At 40.9% G+C, this 19481-nt stretch overlaps 1 protein-coding gene across 1 annotated transcript in view; it reads left to right on the top strand.

Moving 5' to 3' along the window:
* LOC103593755 (LIM and calponin homology domains-containing protein 1) overlaps nucleotides 1–19481 on the top strand; it is a 144238-nt gene that overhangs the window by 119075 nt on the left and 5682 nt on the right. The window contains exon 8 of the mRNA XM_008576808.1: nucleotides 16479–16514. Within this exon, the coding sequence (XP_008575030.1) occupies nucleotides 16479–16514 (36 nt within the window). The remainder of the gene's footprint in view (nucleotides 1–16478; nucleotides 16515–19481) is intronic.

The raw sequence follows: 19481 nt of genomic DNA on the forward strand, positions 1-19481 counted from the left end.
GTTAGGTCTGCTGGCTGAGGGCTGGCCTGGCTGGCTTTCTGCATGCCCAGGGTTTAGAATCTGTTTAGTGAGATGGAGTTTTCATTTTGTTTTCTCACTTTCTGCTTTTCTAGTTGCATCTCAGCTCCCTGCTCTGAGCAAACAGAAATAGATCGTAGTCTTTGCCTTATGGCATGTCTCTGCTAAGTACTTGGTTATTTTAAATGAAGGTGAACAGTCAGCTCCTTGTTGCTTGGTTAGACCTTGTCCTAGTCGTGCATTTGTGGACAGTCATTTGTGGGCTTATTTTTCTATTGTTTGTGGCTTGTTAATTTTCACACTACTCCTAAATGGCTCACTATCCCACTTTACATATCACCAGAAAATAATCAGTTTCTTTGAAATGGGGAATATTCTTTAGAAAGAGTGGCTGGCTTACAAAAATCCAGTTACTTTTTTTGTCCCAAGGGAGTAGTAAATAGGATTGAGTTTATTGGACTCCTTATTTTCTAAGGCATGCTGATTCAGAAACAAAGAATGGAGTAATTACTTCTCTTAATTGTTACAAAGGCACTAGTATACACCCCTGATGGCTTCATGTTACATTTGAGATGGAGACCTTCGGCAAGCAAAACCACAGAAAACTTTAATTCCACAGTTTTCTGTAGCGTCTTGAGAAGCCGGTTAATTTTTTTTATATAATAACCACAATGATACTAACAAATAATTGTGCAGTCAGAATCTATTTGACAAAGGGACGTTCAGATCAAATTGACAATTGAAATTCCTTTGCCACTTGCTGTTCTATTTAATTCTAAGAGGTAAGTGATATACCCATTTTCTAGAAGAGGAAACTGAAGATTGGTGATAGTAAGTGACTTGCAGAACTGGTCACCACTGATCTGGTGGCTACATTTGGATGCTCTGACCACAATACCACATCTGTTTCCCACACATTTAAGAGAACATTTTCCATTTCCCTGTACTCCTCCACAAGTGGTTGTTTCTGTGGTCTACGTCTTAATTGAAATGCCCATCATTGGCTTATATGGATTTAATCGAGAGTAGCTTTGTATTGATAAAAAACCGAGGATATACTTCTTCCCTGTCTGTGGTATCCCACAGATAATCATCCCTTCCTAAACATGTGCTTCTAGAAATTTCTAAAAAAAAATCATGCTTGTGTTATAAGCAGCTCTCTGGGTTTCTGAAGTAGTGAAGAGTAACATCATAGAATCTTAAAAACAAATTAAAAAATCCAGATATTCTTTAAATTTTTATTTAGAGACCTGATCTGACATACACTTTTGTATATCCCTTGAGCATCTATTTGTACCAAAGACCAGACGAGATGTAGAGGATACAAAGATAAGTAATACCCTCTTCCCAGGTGCCTTTATTCAGAGTTCTCCTGCTTCTACCTTTAAGCCCAGGAGGTTATAAGGGAAACAGATAAGAGTATGAATTTACGAAAAATTGTAATCTTCATATATTTGACACACATACCTTCATTTTGATCATATCTGTGTTCTTTAAGGTGAAATTTGCCAAAGACACCATCACCTATAGAGTATCCAAAAGGTTAAGGAGAGACAAGCGGGGAGCTACATTAAGCTAATTGGGCACACCCAGGTGACGTAGACAAAAAAAGAGTTTGGGCAAAGGCTGGGAATTCCATGAGTGTACTGTGCCACTTCAGCAACTAGGAGGTATATTTTTAATAAAACACTGAACTCTTTTATAACAACTCCCATTCAGTGTACATAGAATCATGGTTAGTTTAAAAATGTAATTCTGATTAATGTATATTATATATCTGCGGTCATTTTTGCTACTGTCCATGTTTCCTGACATCTGGCTTAATTTTTACCTATTTCATGTAGGTTAGCTCTATTAAGTAGAAGTTTGCAGGTCAGTTAATGTCATCACACCTCAGATCTTCTGACTTAGCATTTAAAATTGAGTTCAGGACAATTATGCATATTCCCAGAGAATGTCCCCAATAACAACCCAACGCAGCTGCTCCAAACACTCAGAATTCATTTGTTAGACAGATTTTTCAGCTGCTAGCTCTCTCATAAAGGTTTTATGCATACCATGCCACCAGCCTGGCATGTCTACGTCTTTGTCACTTACTTTTTACAGGCCACAACAGAGTTGAGAGTCATTCTAAGTTTATCCACATTTGGGATCCTGCTTTTAATGTGGCAAAAAGGAACTTAACTGGAATGAAATGCGTATCATGAAGAAGAAAAGGAGTCTTGGTGTCTGGAAAATAAGAATATAAATCACTGAAATATGCTGACATTTCTCAAATCATTTTAACCTCAGTCTTCTGTCTTTGACATCCAGATAATTCTGGCCATGACATCTTTGAACCCAACAAGAGGCCCAGGATACTTCCTGTGGCCCATTTCTCAGCTGGGAAAGTCTGTGTTTGGAGGCAGGGGTGGGAGTATAGAGGCACGTGTGCGAGGGGAGGGCATGTAGACAGAGAACAAAGCTTTACTTCCGTAGACTGGTTTTTGTTTGTTTCTCGAGTATTCTCAAACACCTCCTTGCATTATCTTTAAGACAATATACAAAAAGGAGCAAAGGTGCGTGTTATTCGATTTTTACAAGAGGTTTGAAGCCTAGAAGTCCCAAGCTTCCTGTCAAACAGTATATTAGGAGGTATCTAAGCATCAAGGGACAGAAAATAGGACTTCTTAATAAATGCATGGAGTTTGATATTTATTAGAGTTTCCATTGAAGTAAAAGTGTATGAACTACTTTTTCTTCTATTTTATTTTATGATTGCATTAACTTAATTACCCCCCAAATACAAGACTCTGCCAAAGGAGCCAAGATTTCTGTTTTTAAGAGGATAAAATAAGAACCAAGATTCACTTCCCCTGAATTAAAATGCCATGGAGATTTGAGTTCTTTTACTTGGTGTTTCCCATTGGAGAAGTAAAGGTTTTTTTTGAACTGAATTATAGGTTTCACGTGATTGTACTTCTTTTCTAATTGTTTTCGTATGTTTCAGCACTCAGTCTTTTTAGCTAGTCTTTGGGTCTTCTCAACTACATAGTAATTAATTACAGAAGGAAAAAATATCTCCGAGGCACAATGGACATTTTAGAAATCTTTAGAGGAAGAGCAGATGTAGCTAAGTGCCAGACACATATTCCTCTACACCCCTCCTTCCCAGATGCTGGTTTCCTGATTGCTGCTAAACAGAACCTCGGATATCTGGGACCAGTCAGACACATTACTTGCACAAACCTTTGTGACTCTGGATGTAGTTGCCCTGTTTGGAGACAGCGTGAACAGGGAAGTCTCTGGTATTGCCCATGACATTCCCAGGAGGACTAACAGGCTCTTCTGGAGAACCCAGTTTCTTTCAATAGAAAAAATTGACTGCCAATCTTAGCTGATTGCTTAGTTGCCAAGTAAAGGGAGGTGAAAGAAAATGCCAGCTTTTCCTTAGTTTAAGTCATTATCTCATTCACTTTGAAATATATAAGCTTTAGATACGTTCAGACTTTTTCTTCCTCCCCACCTGCTTTGGACCCATAATCTCTCCTACCCAGAGAGCCTTACTTGTTTCAGATGAGGCTGCATGCAATTGCCAGGCTGGAGGCAGGGCTTGTGTCTCTCCTTTCACGTTGGACTGAATTCCTTCCAAGTGAAGCAGTGCGCTGTGCCCACAGAGCAGCCCCTTCTTCCCAAAGCAACTCATTTATGAATGACTGGAAAGAAATAAAAGTGCTGAACCTGCCCATGAATATGCAGCCAGACAGCCTGGGTCTGCCCTTAAGTTTACTTAAGTTAATTTACCTAAGTTCAGATGATGTGAACTAGAGACTTTAATATTCTTCTTTGCAAAGTGGACATCATAATTCCCTTCTTGCAGGGCTATCACGAATATAAATATGTACTTTCAAGAATTCAAAACACTGTAAAGAGGGCCGGCCCGGTGGCACACTGGATAGGTGCGCCACTTGGGAAGCGTGGCTGCGCTCCCGCCCGAGGGTTCGGATCCCACATACAGACCGGTTCCCGCTCACTGGCTGAGCGATAAGTTTACTTAAGTTAATTTACCTAAGTTCAGATGATGTGAACTAGAGACTTTAATATTCTTCTTTGCAAAGTGGACATCATAATTCCCTTCTTGCAGGGCTATCATGACAGTTAGTGCCTCTGGAATGTACTAGCTGCTCAGAGAGTTGTAGTTACTGAAAAATAAAGTAAAATATACTGAAGTTTCACAGTAGACTGCCTTTAAGGTCCTTAAAAAGCACATCATAAAAGTCATTTAAATATTTCGGTAACTAGACACCTGTGAATCCAAGCCTACATATCTGCCTTATAAATATTATTTATTTCATAGCCAACAGTGCCAACCCAGGATTTGTGTTACTCTTTCCTCTTTATAAGTCTGCCTCGAAGCTCTGAATTTACAGGATTCAAGTGATTAGGGAAAAATCAGTCATTGTGACAGTTTTTCCAGTGGGCGGGGAATGTCCTTAAGTGGCCAGTGATACGGAAAGCATTCTTCAACCCTTTTTTTTTTAAGTCCATATATCTAAATTGAGATCTTTTGAAATGAGTCCTACCACACTGGGCATTTAGCCTAGAAAGAAACACCCAAGGGAATCTATAGCCTGGCTGGGCTCACATGATGCATAAGGTACCAGATTCTCCCTGCTCAAATTGGCCTTGCAAATTGGTAGGGCTATTTGCATAAATGCATGTATTTTATTTCAAAGAATTCTTCCTTAGTTGGAGGAGGTCGAAGCCCAGGACTCCTGGTCAAAAAGTGGAAGGAGTGCTGCTCTTGGACTTAAGAGGTTCAAGCCGAGGGTATTTGGGTATTTGAGGCATGTATTCCTACATTGGGATATGAGTTTGAAATGGCTGTGTAAACTATCAAGGGCTGTGCAAATATTGTAAGGTATGATTAGTTAGCATTCTATCATCAATTCTGGCTGAATGTTGCTATCTGTAACCAGAAATGCAAATCACAGCTTCATTCTAAGCACAACTCACTGGGTCCCTTCATTTAGTAACCAAATTACTTCTTTTTCTCCTACTTCCATAGTAATGATAATGCCTTATTTTTTGTATGATTCTCTACTTTCAAAACTGTTCCTGGCATGGTCCTTTGTTTAATGAATAGTACAGTGATCCATTCAGGGTCACAAAACGAGGCCTCTGAAGCCAGACTGCCTGGGTCTGAATTTTAACTTAAACACTAGCTCTTTGACCTTGGGCAAGTTTCTTTAACCTGATCTCAGTTTCCACTCAATAAAATGGGAATAATAATAACACTGGCTTTGCAGGGTTAGTGTTCAGGTTGAACAAATTAACACTTAAGAGGGATCTAGCACACAGTATGCACTCAACTGTCAGCCACCTTCATTGTCATTATCAATATGTTTTTAAATTAATGCCTACGAAGAGATTAATTCAATGGTCTGTCATTTTCCACTGACCATTCTTTATGGCCACAGTCAACAACACCAGTTAGTCCTTACTGGACATGTTGACTAAAAAGGCAGAGGAGGGGAGTAAGCTCAGTCCCGGGGCAGGGGGTATGGGGGGTCGGCAGACACAAGACTCAGAGTCAAGTGTGCAACTCAAAGGGCAGGAATTCATATTTTAAGAAATAAATTTATTCAGGGAGCAGAGCATCACCCCCCCCAGATTCCATGTTTTAAAATTTTATTGAGAACAATGTTTAACAGTGAGGAGTTTTCTGGGCATGGCCAATGGTGCATTGATTTTCCAAAAGTCAGATAGGATGAGGGCCCACGGTAGCCTTCTGACGACGATCTGCTGTGGAACAGGTAGGGCAGAGCGACAGACAGCCGGCCACTTGGTTGAGCAGAGCACACAGCTTCATTGCTCCTTCTGCTCTCAGCCAGGCTCATTCCTCCTGACTTCATTTCTAAGACGGGTTTGTCCTTTGAGGCTGAAGAATTTGCTCTTGATTCTCTCTCAGAAAGCAGATACAAAGTAGGTGTGGTAACTAGACACCTGTGAATCCAAGCCTACATATCTGCCTTATAAATATTATTTATTTCATAGCCAACAGTGCCAACCCAGGATTTGTGTTACTCTTTCCTCTTTATAAGTCTGCCTCGAAGCTCTGAATTTACAGGATTCAAGTGATTAGGGAAAAATCAGTCATTGTGACAGTTTTTCCAGTGGGCGGGGAATGTCCTTAAGTGGCCAGTGATACGGAAAGCATTCTTCAACCCTTTTTTTTTTAAGTCCATATATCTAAATTGAGATCTTTTGAAATGAGTCCTACCACACTGGGCATTTAGCCTAGAAAGAAACACCCAAGGGAATCTATAGCCTGGCTGGGCTCACATGATGCATAAGGTACCAGATTCTCCCTGCTCAAATTGGCCTTGCAAATTGGTAGGGCTATTTGCATAAATGCATGTATTTTATTTCAAAGAATTCTTCCTTAGTTGGAGGAGGTCGAAGCCCAGGACTCCTGGTCAAAAAGTGGAAGGAGTGCTGCTCTTGGACTTAAGAGGTTCAAGCCGAGGGTATTTGGGTATTTGAGGCATGTATTCCTACATTGGGATATGAGTTTGAAATGGCTGTGTAAACTATCAAGGGCTGTGCAAATATTGTAAGGTATGATTAGTTAGCATTCTATCATCAATTCTGGCCGAATGTTGCTATCTGTAACCAGAAATGCAAATCACAGCTGCATTCTAAGCACAACTCACTGGGTCCCTTTATTTAGTAACCAAATTACTTCTTTTTCTCCTACTTCCATAGTAATGATAATGCCTTATTTTTTGTATGATTCTCTACTTTCAAAACTGTTCCTGGCATGGTCCTTTGTTTAATGAATAGTACAGTGATCCATTCAGGGTCACAAAACGAGGCCTCTGAAGCCAGACTGCCTGGGTCTGAATTTTAACTTAAACACTAGCTCTTTGACCTTGGGCAAGTTTCTTTAACCTGATCTCAGTTTCCACTCAATAAAATGGGAATAATAATAACACTGGCTTTGCAGGGTTAGTGTTCAGGTTGAACAAATTAACACTTAAGAGGGATCTAGCACACAGTATGCACTCAACTGTCAGCCACCTTCATTGTCATTATCAATATGTTTTTAAATTAATGCCTACGAAGAGATTAATTCAATGGTCTGTCATTTTCCACTGACCATTCTTTATGGCCACAGTCAACAACACCAGTTAGTCCTTACTGGACATGTTGACTAAAAAGGCAGAGGAGGGGAGTAAGCTCAGTCCCGGGGCAGGGGGTATGGGGGGTCGGCAGACACAAGACTCAGAGTCAAGTGTGCAACTCAAAGGGCGCAACTTGAGTTAGGAAAAGGAGTATCTTTTGTATCTCACTTTTTTCCTTTCTCCTCCATGCAATTTTAATTCCTGATATTTCCAGCTGCATTTGTTTGTTGTCACCTGACTCTGTGTTTGAGGACAACAACTTGAGTTAGGAAAAGGAGTATCTTTTGTATCTCACTTTTTTCCTTTCTCCTCCATGCAACTTTAATTCCTGATATTTCCAGCTGCATTTGTTTGTTGTCACCTGACTCTGTGTTTGAGGACACAGCTCTGGGTCTGGGGCAGCCCATGACCTCTATAGAGAGCATTAAAGAACTGATTAAACAAAACAAAAAAAAAAAAAAAAAAAAAAAAAAAAAAAAGAAGGGTCCCTTCTGGCTCTTTGCTATGCCTTTCCTTGATCCCTTTCCCCAAGCTAAAAGTAAATAGAACATTCTGTAGCCTTTCTATTTGCATGGGCTCTGCAAATACACCAAATCATCCAGGTAACAAGAGAATACCTTAGTTTTCTGGCTTGGATGACATATTTTGGAAAAAAGATCGTAGGCCCTGTTTATGTATATTTTTGAGATTTTTCTATCTCAAGAAGCATCTTTAGTTAGAAATCGACTTTCAATGTGATAGAATGTTTATGCATATAGATGCCACAGCTTTGGTTTACATTACAGCTTTGTCATATTAGCCAGCTAATGTTCACTTAGGAGAACAATTGAAAATCAGTTGCAGCATCAATAAAGGTTTATGGTTTTGACAAAAAACAGATATGACTCTGTAAATCCAGGTGAAAAGGATATACTCTCTGTTCTTCAGGTTTATATTGGCCAAACCTGACATTCTGTGGAGCGGACTGAGTTTGAACATTGAAACTTTCTATTCAGAATTGACTTAAATGTACTTTCTGTCAGTTATGAGTCTGTGGTTGAGATGTTTAATATGTGAACAACGTTCCAGCTATCTCCAAACTAATCCTAGAATTTGGATCATGCAGAGCTCGTTACTGACATTTTACTGGCACAGTAAAAGACATTCCAAGAGGGCTAAGGGATTCAATCAGAAAACTTGAATTCATTACATGAACTTGAATAGTGTGGGAATTGGGCATCATTACTGTCAAACCAAAACCTCATTACCATTCTTAATAGTCTTTCAGCGAGCCCTGGCTTCTCTTCCTGAACTAAACTAGAGACTCATCTGCTGGGAAAAAAAATCCTGTCTCATTACGGTGTTAAAAGGGGTGGCATAGATGAGAGTAATCCCAGCTCCCATCAATTCCAAATTTTGGGGAAAGGGAAAGGTGCTTCCGTCATTTTGTTCTGTCCTCAGCCTCTGAATTTCCGTGTTTGACATTCTGTTTTCTGCTCCCCTTCGTTGAACCTGATTTTTCTGATGATGTGGGGGCCTGGATCAAATTGACAGAAACCAGGGCCAAACAGAAGAGGTGAAGTCAGTAGTGACCTGTATTACAAGGGCTCGGGAGAGTGAACCTACGGAAGAGGGACTCAGGAAGGTGCCAGATCTTTTCAAGGATGACCTGGCCCAGCGGAGAATTCAGGGCAGCCTTGCCCCTCACCGCGGGCCTCTGAGCTTTGTCACATCCTCCAATATTACAGAAGCCGACTTGCAAACGTGGGAGAGACTGAAAGTGTCAGAAGAGACGAGGTGTGTCATGTTTACTCCTGGTTTTCCCCCCAGCAGTGGTATTATTTAATTCTGAAGGAATCAAATGCTTATTCTTGTATCACTTTTTATTTTAATGGCTGGAAAAAGTGCCTCTCAAAACACAGCATCTGTGTGAGATGAAACTAACTAATACTAAAAGTTATAAACCATGTGGACAGAAAATATCTCTTTAGCCCACTAATTATGAATGGTTGTTTAATAGGTGTTTTTAGTGTAAGGAATTTAAACCTGATTTTTAAATAATTTCATTCCCCTGTACCTAAGATTTTCTTATACCATCATTTATATTGGTAGAATTGATGTTTTGTTTTTTGTTTTTTTTGAATTGATGTTTTGAAAATTATAAAAACTTAAAGTGCTATTTACCTAGGCAAGACAATGACCATTTCTTCATTTGATTGGTTAATGGAAAAGCAATTCTGCTGTAGCCATAGCAGTATTTTTCATATATCTAGTTTTTTAAAAACCGAACAAACTTCTTATTGATTTGTACTTGCCTTAGAACTCTTTGGAACTTATTTCTGGTTCTGACTAGGGATGGAGATGCTCAGCACATCTGTGCCCCTGAGATTTCACCAGAAATTAAAGCAGAAACTGCCATCCGTGATGACTTTGCCAGCCGCAAAGCAAGAGCCTATAAGAAAGCTTCTGGCCCCAGGCAAAAGTTTGTGCACTTTGGGCCAGTGACAGAGATAGATCAACAGAAATGGAAGCGGCTCAGCATTGGCAAGGCTGGGCCTAGGGAGGACGTAGAAGAAGTCATCTGTCACAGCAGCAAGATGCAAATTTATTCTGAGTCCCCAGCCTTGGCAGCCACATCCAGCTTACAGGAAGACCAAATCCTTAATCCACAAGATGCTTGCAGGTATTTTCTGCCATACACGTGCAAGGAGATCTGCATGGGAGTCACTGCTGCTTTTAAGGAGTTTGCTGAAGCCCATTAGATAAACCGCTAGAGATAACATAGTTTCAACACTCTTTTGCCATATAGCAGAGAAGCAATGTTAGTGGGTCACCCTGGGGGAAGCGTGTTCATGAAGCTAAATGGCAGGTATCCATTGTGATTCTGTTGTCACCAGAATCACTGCCTGGGAACACCAATAATGACCTAGATGGACTATTTTAATGGTATCATTAGTGTTTCTTCTAAAGATCTATTAACAAAAATCAGGATTATCTATACCTCCTTCTTTCCTATCCCATAGAGGAAGGAAGAAAATAGTTACTAGTATCCTGAGTTCACATTTTGGACATCTAAGTAGACATAAAAAAAGTAGAGATCTCCCTCCCCTACTTATTAAAATTGTATAATAAATCTGGAGTGGAAAAAGACTCCTCTTTTGGGGGTTTCTATAGGTCAAGATTTTCCTTGGATGAATCACCATCCAAACCCAAGAGGGAACACCTTGTAGGCCTGTCTCCAGTTTTCATGCTTCCTGGAGGCCATCCAGCTTTGAATTCCCAAGCCCTCTCTTGGGGATTCAGTTCTGTGGGCTGGGCTGTCTTCCATCAGTCAGGTGTAGGACATTTATAAGGCTCTGGGCCTTCCTGGGAGCCTGCATTCTCCCTGCCTGGTGGGAGCAAAGTGGGGCTCCCCATGGCAGGGGGAAATGCTCTGGACACTCTTCTCCATGCTTTGTCCTTGAAATCCAAAGGAAGTAGTGCATGATCCATGATATAGAGAAGGGTTTCTCTGGTTCCAGACTGTGGATGACACCCTAGAGAAGAGCAGGCTGTAGATTACATAAACCTAGCACACCAGCAATATAGACTTGGGGTTTCAGAAGCTGATGAGGATCGGAGGTGGGGGTGGGGCAGGAAATTAATAAGAAATTCATCCTTGAGTCCCTGAATCCTGAGGAGGCCACCACTCAGTCCCATGATGACAGAGTCATGCCAGCCTACTTTGGCTTTTCTCAGGCCCTTGCCAGCATTCACATTCTATTATCTCCGTCTGATTATGTCATCCTTACATCCGGTTGACTTTGGAATGAGAGCCACCGAACTCTCTCTCTTAATCATCATCTCTTAATCTTTCAGTCTCCACGACTTTCACTGTCTCCTTTCATAACCCTTTTTCCTCTTCCCTCTTGCCACCAATGCTACTTTGATTATCAACAGAAGAGTGAATTCTGGCATGGATGACTATGGCAAAAGGGCCTCCCAGCTGGCTCCTGTGCCGGAGTCTCGGCAAGAGCGGGTCTGCAGTTTGGGCGAGTGCCCGCAGAGGCCCCAGGAAGGTGAGGCACAGCTGCCCTTCCTCTCCAGGAGGGGAAGGATGGGGGTCAGGGCCTCTGGTGTGAATTCTTTCCTAGTAGTAAAGCTGTCCTCTCTGGCTTTAGTTACATCCAAACATCTGCCACAGGATGGCAAAGAAGAGAATGAAGGAGTTGCTGAAAAAGATTCTGAGATGCCGCCAAAGGCAGAAAAATCGGAGGAGAGCAGCCAGCCACTGTGAGCGCCCTGCCTGCATTCCATGGTGTGCTGCCTCTGCTGTGTGTGGCCGCTGTGTGCCCAAAGAACAGCTTAGAGTCATAGTGTGCACTCGGTGACTGACGCAGCGTGGAGTAAAGCCACTGAAAGGAATGTGCCCATCCCAGGATCAGAGCTCTGCTTCTGGTGTCTGCTCTGGGTAGAGATTTTAGCCTTTGCATGTGGTTGGGTACTGGCCAAATTTCATTCTCAGGAATGAAGAAAACCGGAAAGGGCAACCCATCCCTGCGTGAGTACCAGCTGCATGATAGAGGCTCACGGTATTAAAAAGGGGGTTCCTACTCCGCTGCTCTGTGTGCCGCTGCCTCCGTGGATGCTGGCTTCTTCTGTTTTGAATTAACGCCAGTGAGTGATGCTACTGCAAATATCTTTAGCAATAAGTGGTTTTTGACTGGTTGCTCTAGTGCGTGTCCTCCGGCCTCTGAATGGGAGGCTTCGGGGACAGAAGAGAAGTCAGAGAAGATGACAGCTCCTGCCTGGAGTGGCAGCGGACTGAAAGGCCAAAGAAAGTTGTCTGATTCACAAAAAGATGACATGATGGGGAGGAGAACTGAGATGTCCCTTAGACATGCTGGATCCAACCCAAACCAGTTCCTCCCAGTTCCATTTGCAAAGCAGCAGGAGGTGGAGGAACGTGCCAAGGGTCCACCCATGAAAGATCACAGGTCAGAAGCTTATCCTGTGCCCTTGTGACTTTGTTTCTCCAGTCTGTGCCTCGAGACATGCTTTGAGTGTGTTATGAATGCGTTATGGTGTGTCAGTGCCCTTACTTGCTGTTGCTGGCAGAAACGGAGTGATTAAAATTGGTCTACTCTGCCAAGAAATTCTTTCTTTCATATTTGCACATAAGCAGGTGTGGAAAGAATAATTCAGTGATGAATTTACCTGTTAAACATTCTTTCTGACTCTCATCTTCTGGGCGGAATACAAAAATACTTCAAAAAGTTGGTGGAAAAATAGAATTGAAAGATAATGCAAATCTTTTCGTGAACCTCTCGAAGTGCTCTCTTAAGTGGGAAACTGCTTTATTTCTTCCGAGCTCAGGTAGGAGCCTTCAGGTGGAGGGATTGAACTTCTTTCTGACCTACTTGATTTCACTCTGATTCCAGGTCCAAAGAAGATGAATACCACTTATAAAATGTGTAATTTAATTTAATCACTCATTGCTTTCTAGAGGTAGGATTTCTATTCTTTGCTCTGACTTAATTTAAGATGAAGAATAGGGAAATGATAAGCCTGGGGTTCATGGTCTAGTTTAGGTGTGTATGTTGAATCCTCTATCGCCATTTAATGAGTGATCCATTTGTGTTAAAAGCGTGGTTTGCCCTATCACTGCAGGAAAAAGGAATGACGAGTGTTTTGCATAATTATCAGCTCACTATAAGGCAGAAGTGATGGATTCTGCTTCTCAAGGAACTTTGATGGCAGCGGGACAGGGGTAGAGTGGGGAGCAGGAAGAAACTTAAGTATAATAATCTCCAAATTTAAAAATCAATATTCTGGCCATCTGTATCACCTGCATTTAATCTTTAACATTTTTCTCAAGAATAACGATGATATAACAGAGTCTTAAATAACGATGTTTTCAGGGAGCAGGGGTAACATTCGTGCTTTACAGCCATAGAGGAAATGCTTTGTAGCCTTTTCAAAGTGCGTCTGCTCCTCTAGCTCACCGTCTCCCGGGAACTCACAGGTAGGTTGAATCCATGTCAGCTCCATTTCACAAGTAGGAGAACAGTTAAGTGAGTGGATCACATGTGATGCCCAGGCTGGTTAGTGACAGAGGGACTGGATGGTCACTCACTTTCCAGATGCCCTGACGTGATGTGTGGCCCTGGATCAGTGGGCTCCTGTGCAGCAAGTTAGAATGAAAGGAAAAAAGCGTGAGGCCTGTAGGCTGCTTTCTTCTGGATACATTTTAGTTGCTTTCCCATTTATTTGCTTCTCACACAGCCTTTGAGAGTAAGAATTTTCATCTGCCTTTTGCAGTTAGGAAACAGGCCCATGTGCACATAGCTGCTAATTACTGAACCAAAATTCAAACCCAGGTTTGTCTGAGTGGAAACTACTATCTTACCCCACTGCGTAGCCTACACAAGTTACTAGAGGGGACTGTGGAAGCCTGATGAAGTCCCTGTCCCTTTGACCTGCTGCTTTATTTGTGATTCAGAAACAGTCCCCCTCGTTTTCAAAAGGAGATGAATGGTTAGTTGTAGCACAAGGAAGTACTCGTACAGTCAGCTTAACTATGCCTAATTGTATGACTGAGCCAGTGCACACCCTGGGAATTCATGTTTCCTTTCAACAAGTATTTAGTGAGTGATTGCTATGTGGAAAGCACTGTGCTGGGTGCTAAGGATAATCCAGATGAGCAGTAAAACCATTTCCCCCTCTCCTGTCAAATAGAGCTAATGCTAGTTCACAGTGTAAGAATATATATATATATATACACCCAGCTAATTATTGATTCTGAAATGCTTTATTAGTGCTGAAAGTTACACACATCAATCAATAGGTGCATAGCATATTTCCGTTTATCTTTCTAAATATCACTACCCGCAAAATTAAACTTTATTAATTGACTTTCTTTTTTGCTAGGATGCATATGCCAACTCTTCTGGCCAATTTTGTACCCCATAGCCTATTGACTCACCTACTTTGCATTAAAAAAATCTCTTTATTGGTGAATTTTTTTGTAACTTACCTTTACATTTTGGTCTCCTGTAGGACGACTGGGAAAGCCACTTAAAGCCCAAGTTCTAATTATCTCCCCCTTACTAGCAAGGGCAAATCTGCTTAAGTTGGTGCCCTTTTAAAGCTAATAAATTAGTATGAGAGGAAATTCCTTAAATCCAGAAGTGCACAGTAAAGGGATAAATGAAGGTTATCTTTAGAGACTGTGCTATTCTTTTCTTTTCAATTTCCAGAGAATCCAATAAGTATTCAACAAATACTTATTGAGGATAGTCTGGTCACTGTTCAGCAAACACAAACAGAAAAATCCCTGCACCCGTGGGACCTACATTTTAGTGTAAATCTACATTTACTGACAGGTCTGTGAAATGCTGTTAATTATTTTGTGTAGAAACAATGTAAATTCAAATATAACCTATATGCAACAACATAGCTGAATCTCACAAACAAAATGTTGTGCTGAAGAAACCATCTCAAGAGTACATACCATATGAGTCCATTTACATAGCACAAAATACTCAACACTAATTTCTGGGTGTGTTCAGTTTGTGAAAATTCATCCAGGCGTATGTGTACTATGTGCACTTGCTGTGTATACTTATACATTATACTACAATAAAATGTTAATGAAAATATTTAAATAGAGGCACAAAAACACATAGCCATTAATAGATTATTTCTTGATCAACTATCCATTAGGAATAATCTCTGCTCTCTTCCACTGATAATTTAGAAAACATCTATTTGAATAAATCTATTCCAATAGGTCTATTTATTAACTGGGAAACATTTATCCAGTCTTCAGAATTAATATTGCTCATGCATGCTGTCTTGATGTGGAAGAATCCACTTGTTATCTGCTTCAATGTAGTGGTGTTTTTGGAAAATTGAGAATTTAGGTTAAATTTTTAGCACCTTCCGAAACTATCTCTTAGAGAAACAGAAAATGGGTCTTACTGCCAGAAAAAAAACATTCATAGACCCTTTCTTTGTCTTGCTTTTGGCCATTTCATCAGAGATTTTGGGTTTTTCACTGGTATGATTGCCTTCCCTATGAATTAAATAATTATCAATGAATGTAGACTGTTCTAGAAGATAAAAGTGTCTTTTTTCGTGTCCGAGCCTCGGCATTGCTCCCACACCTCGCTCAGCCAGTGAGCGGGAGCCGGTCTGTATGTGGGGGGTCTTTTTTCGTGTCCGAGCCTCGGCATTGCTCCCGCGCCTCGCTCAGCCAGTGAGCGGGAGCCGGTCTGTATGTGGGATCCGAACCCTTGGCGGGAGCGCCGCCACGCTCCCAAGCGGCGCACTGTAGCAGTGCGCCACCGGGCCGGCCCGGGATGAAGTAATTTTTGCTGCCAACTCCAAAATATAATTTATTGGAAACTAGAAAAAGGACATATTTTCTTTACTTAGATATTTCTTTGTCCACCATCAAAATACAGAATGAGCAGCCTTTCAAGATATAAATAATAACTATTCCTTAAAATTTACCTTTACTGGAGAGACAGTCATTTGTGGGAGCTGCTTTTGTTTTAAATGTACTTAAAATATGCCCTTGTAATGTTCTCATTTTTTTTCTAATTTGATCTTTTTCTTTGCTTTTATCAGATACATTTAGACCTCAAGTGACTCTATCACAGACTGTACAACTTTATAGAGCTAAATAATCGAAGAAATATAAAAGATTGGAAAAAACTTTGGTTTTTTAAGTTATGGAATATTATCCAAGTCTGGTTTTGATTAAAGCTACCAGTTTTCTGCATGCAGAAGACACCAGTTGGGGTTCTGGTTGGAGTTCTGGTTTGCTTTCAGAAAACTGCTGAAACACTCTGATGTAACTGTGCAAATGCATTAACATGTCAGAGTCAGGGTCAGCGAGTGTGTGCTTGTATATTGGGCATCCATTACGACCATTACTGCTAAACATAAAGGCACAAACAATTTAACTGTGAATGACCATACAGAATATATGTGTGTTTTTTAAGCTGCCTTCTCTAAACATTGTGGGTTGCACCTAGGCCTTTTGTGTTCATATTGAACAGATTCTTTCTTTGTGGGTAGCATGGGGATTATTTTCATTTCTCCTCTAGGTTTTAATACAAATTTTGTATTCTTTAGAAATAATAAGACATTTAAAAAATCTTCTAGCAGCTAATGAATATTGCTAATTGTATAATGACACTTCTCTTCCAGTATGATCAGCAGAAAAGGTTTGGCACACGTATTTCACCAGCAGTCTTTATTTCCAGCTTGGTTACAGTGTTAACTTTCTATCTTGCCAGTCCTCTAATTTTGTATTTGGTCTTATAGATACGGTCTGAGAACTCCTGTGTCTGATGACGCAGAGTAAGTTGTCTTGTATTCATAGGATTACATTAATTACTAGCCTAAACTGCATGCTTCCAGTACTTACCACTAATTGAAATGCAATTGATGCCCCAGTGAATGGAATAGTTAACTGACTCATGCGGCAAAGCACTTGGCGTTGGAATGCAGAACATATGTTCTGTGCTAGAAAGATGAATGAAAAAGCAACTTAAGCATGATCCTAATATGCAGCTGCTGCTTAAAACTTAACATTTGCTTTTCATAGACTGGGCACGTTCAGGTCGTTCTTGTTATGGTTTAGTTGTTGGTACCCCTTCTGAACCACAGAGTTATTAAAGGGGATTCTGAATTTTGCATTTAATTCTTGATACGTTGGGGCTTAGAGTTAACAATGAAGTAGTCACTCCTGCACTCACATTTTTTAAACTAAAAAAATACATCCTAAACCACTAATTATACATTCAGAAGTCTAAGTTCCTCCCAGGTTGGAGTTATATAAACTGGGGGGTGCTTGTGACCAAAACATTGGGGTTTCATTCAAGTTTCATGGCACAGCAGGGGATCAGGGATGTAAAATATGCTTGGGCTTCCTCTCCCTGCTACCTGACTTTCACTTCTCTCAGGCATTCATTCTCCATCCTGCACCTCACATCCAAATTTGGGAAGAATCCGCACCCTCCCACTTGTGCCTAACTTTGTTTTGAAATTGGATTTCCCATATGCAGATCATTCTGAAACTGATATACAAAGGCAAAAGTTTTCTTTGCAGAATACTAGCCTTCTCTGGTTTAAGTAATGTGTGTTTTAAGGAACAGGCTTAAAATCTAATTCCAGCATCCGTGGTCTGCTGAGTCTGATGTCTCTCCTCTCTGTCAGAGGCATTTTGTGACCTCGTGGGAGTCAGGGCCATCAGAAGAGTGAAGACTAACACTCTCTCTGCCTGTCCGCATTGCCGGAGCCATAGTTTCATGAAGTGAAGAGTTTAGATAAGGGTGTAGAACACGAAAATATCATTTCCACTGATGACAATGAGATTAGGCAAAAAAAAAAAAAAATCATGTTTTCAAACTGTGCTTTTTCCATGTTTGTGTTCAAGATGTCAGGAGTTTAGATAAGGGTGTAGAACACGAAAATATCATTTCCACTGATGACAATGAGATTAGGCAAAAAAAAAAAAAAAAATCATGTTTTCAAACTGTGCTTTTTCCATGTTTGTGTTCAAGATGTCAGCTTAGTTTCGACTCTTAGCCCTAAGCAGTCAGACTCCAGTGCCAAGTTTCTGATGTGCGATCGCTGATTGGTTAATGGCATGACAGACAGAACATTCATGTCTCAAAACCAAATTCCACCTGAGCTTGACTGACTGCACAGAGTTAAGTAGTCTGTAAAGCTGAGCCCCAGTTATTACCTTCAAAACCTGCAGTGGCAATATTTAACATTCACTGAAAGGAGGATTATAAAAGATTGATAGGCAACACACTATGTGGATTTGGTGAGCAAAAACATTTTGATAGAATGGATTTTTCCTTCATCAGTGCAAAATTACTGTGCAATTTGCCTAAAATAGATCTCTGGGAAACCTGAAGAGGTGAAAGGAAGGGAGCTACATCAAAGAGCTTTTGAGTTTTGCCTGCACCTAAATGTGGAACTCACCCACAGGAAAAGTTAATGATTTTTTAAAAGGAGCAGGGAAGGGCAGTCCCTTCTCTCCTTCTACATGTTTATAAAAGCAGCCCATACCGAGAGGAGTAAAAGGAGTTTCTTTTCCAGAGGTCTAATCTGGAAATATCTGAAGTGCTGAATCTCCTGCCTTAAAGTAGACACAATGTACATGAAACCGTGTGGGGAACAAAATGAAAAATTAATATCAGGAGTTTATTTTTAAATAGAAATTTATGCTATTTTTAGTTTATTCTCCCACTATCTTCCTTTTCCAAAATCTTTAAAGGCAATTATTGGCACAGGCTATGTTTATTAGTAATTGACACATTCTTAAAATACAGCACAATCAAAAAAAGATGTGCCCTTTAAGAAGAAAATAGATCAGGGGCAGACCTACCACAGAGGCAAATGGAGAAATTTCCACCTCCTGGCCAGCCGAGAATGTTTCCATAGACTTAATTTCACCTTCTTGTCCCATTTCCTCATGTGCATACTCCTCCTCTATGAACACTCTCCCCACTAAAGGAGTCTGTACCTTGCAAGAACCATAGGCCATTTTATTCTGAATTCCCTTACCTTAGACTTGGGCCAGAAACAATTTCCAGGCCCCCCTTAAGGTAGTTTGATCCTAGCCCTCAAAAATGCCAACATGCCACACAAGTGCGACTACTGGGCTCTGCAGCCAGGGGCCGTTGTCCCAACAACCCAAGGGCACAGGCCTATGGTGCTGAGAAGCACAGATTGATAACAAGTCATGTGAATATTCTGGAAGCTGGGCTGCTCTAGGATCCTCCCCAACCCCTGCCATCACACCTTCAGACACACACTTCTTCATCTGAGAGTCCAAGTCCAACCTCTGAACTAGGGAACATTTTCTGAACGGTGACTCAGCCCATTTTCTATCTAGAATGATCAATTCTCAGCTTTCTCAGTTCCTTAGATATCTCTCACAGTTATTTCTTTTTTGACCAGTTTGCTGGGGGGAAATAGTACTTCCTGGTATATAAGAGGGCAAACAAGAGTTTCTCTTTTTTATTTAACTAACCAGCTTTTGGCCACATTTGGGCTGAGGTAGTTAGAGCTTCACAGTAGGGGCAGAGATGGGAACCCAGGAGAGAGGACGGTAATTCTGAAGGTCTGCTCGTTTTTTCTACATGCCCATGGAGTGAGATAATGAAATCCCAAATTCTGGAGGAGACCATTGTTTTCTTCCTGGGGTACCAGAAGACCTGGATCTATAGCCAGCCATTGTGGCCTAAACCAAAATTCTGTCCTTTAGAGATTATAGATGGCAAAGTTGAAGGGGTAAGGGACCCCACAATC

This window comes from Galeopterus variegatus, unplaced genomic scaffold (genome assembly GCF_000696425.1).
Source record: "Galeopterus variegatus unplaced genomic scaffold, G_variegatus-3.0.2 Scaffold1406, whole genome shotgun sequence".
Lineage (NCBI taxonomy): Eukaryota > Metazoa > Chordata > Mammalia > Dermoptera > Cynocephalidae > Galeopterus > Galeopterus variegatus.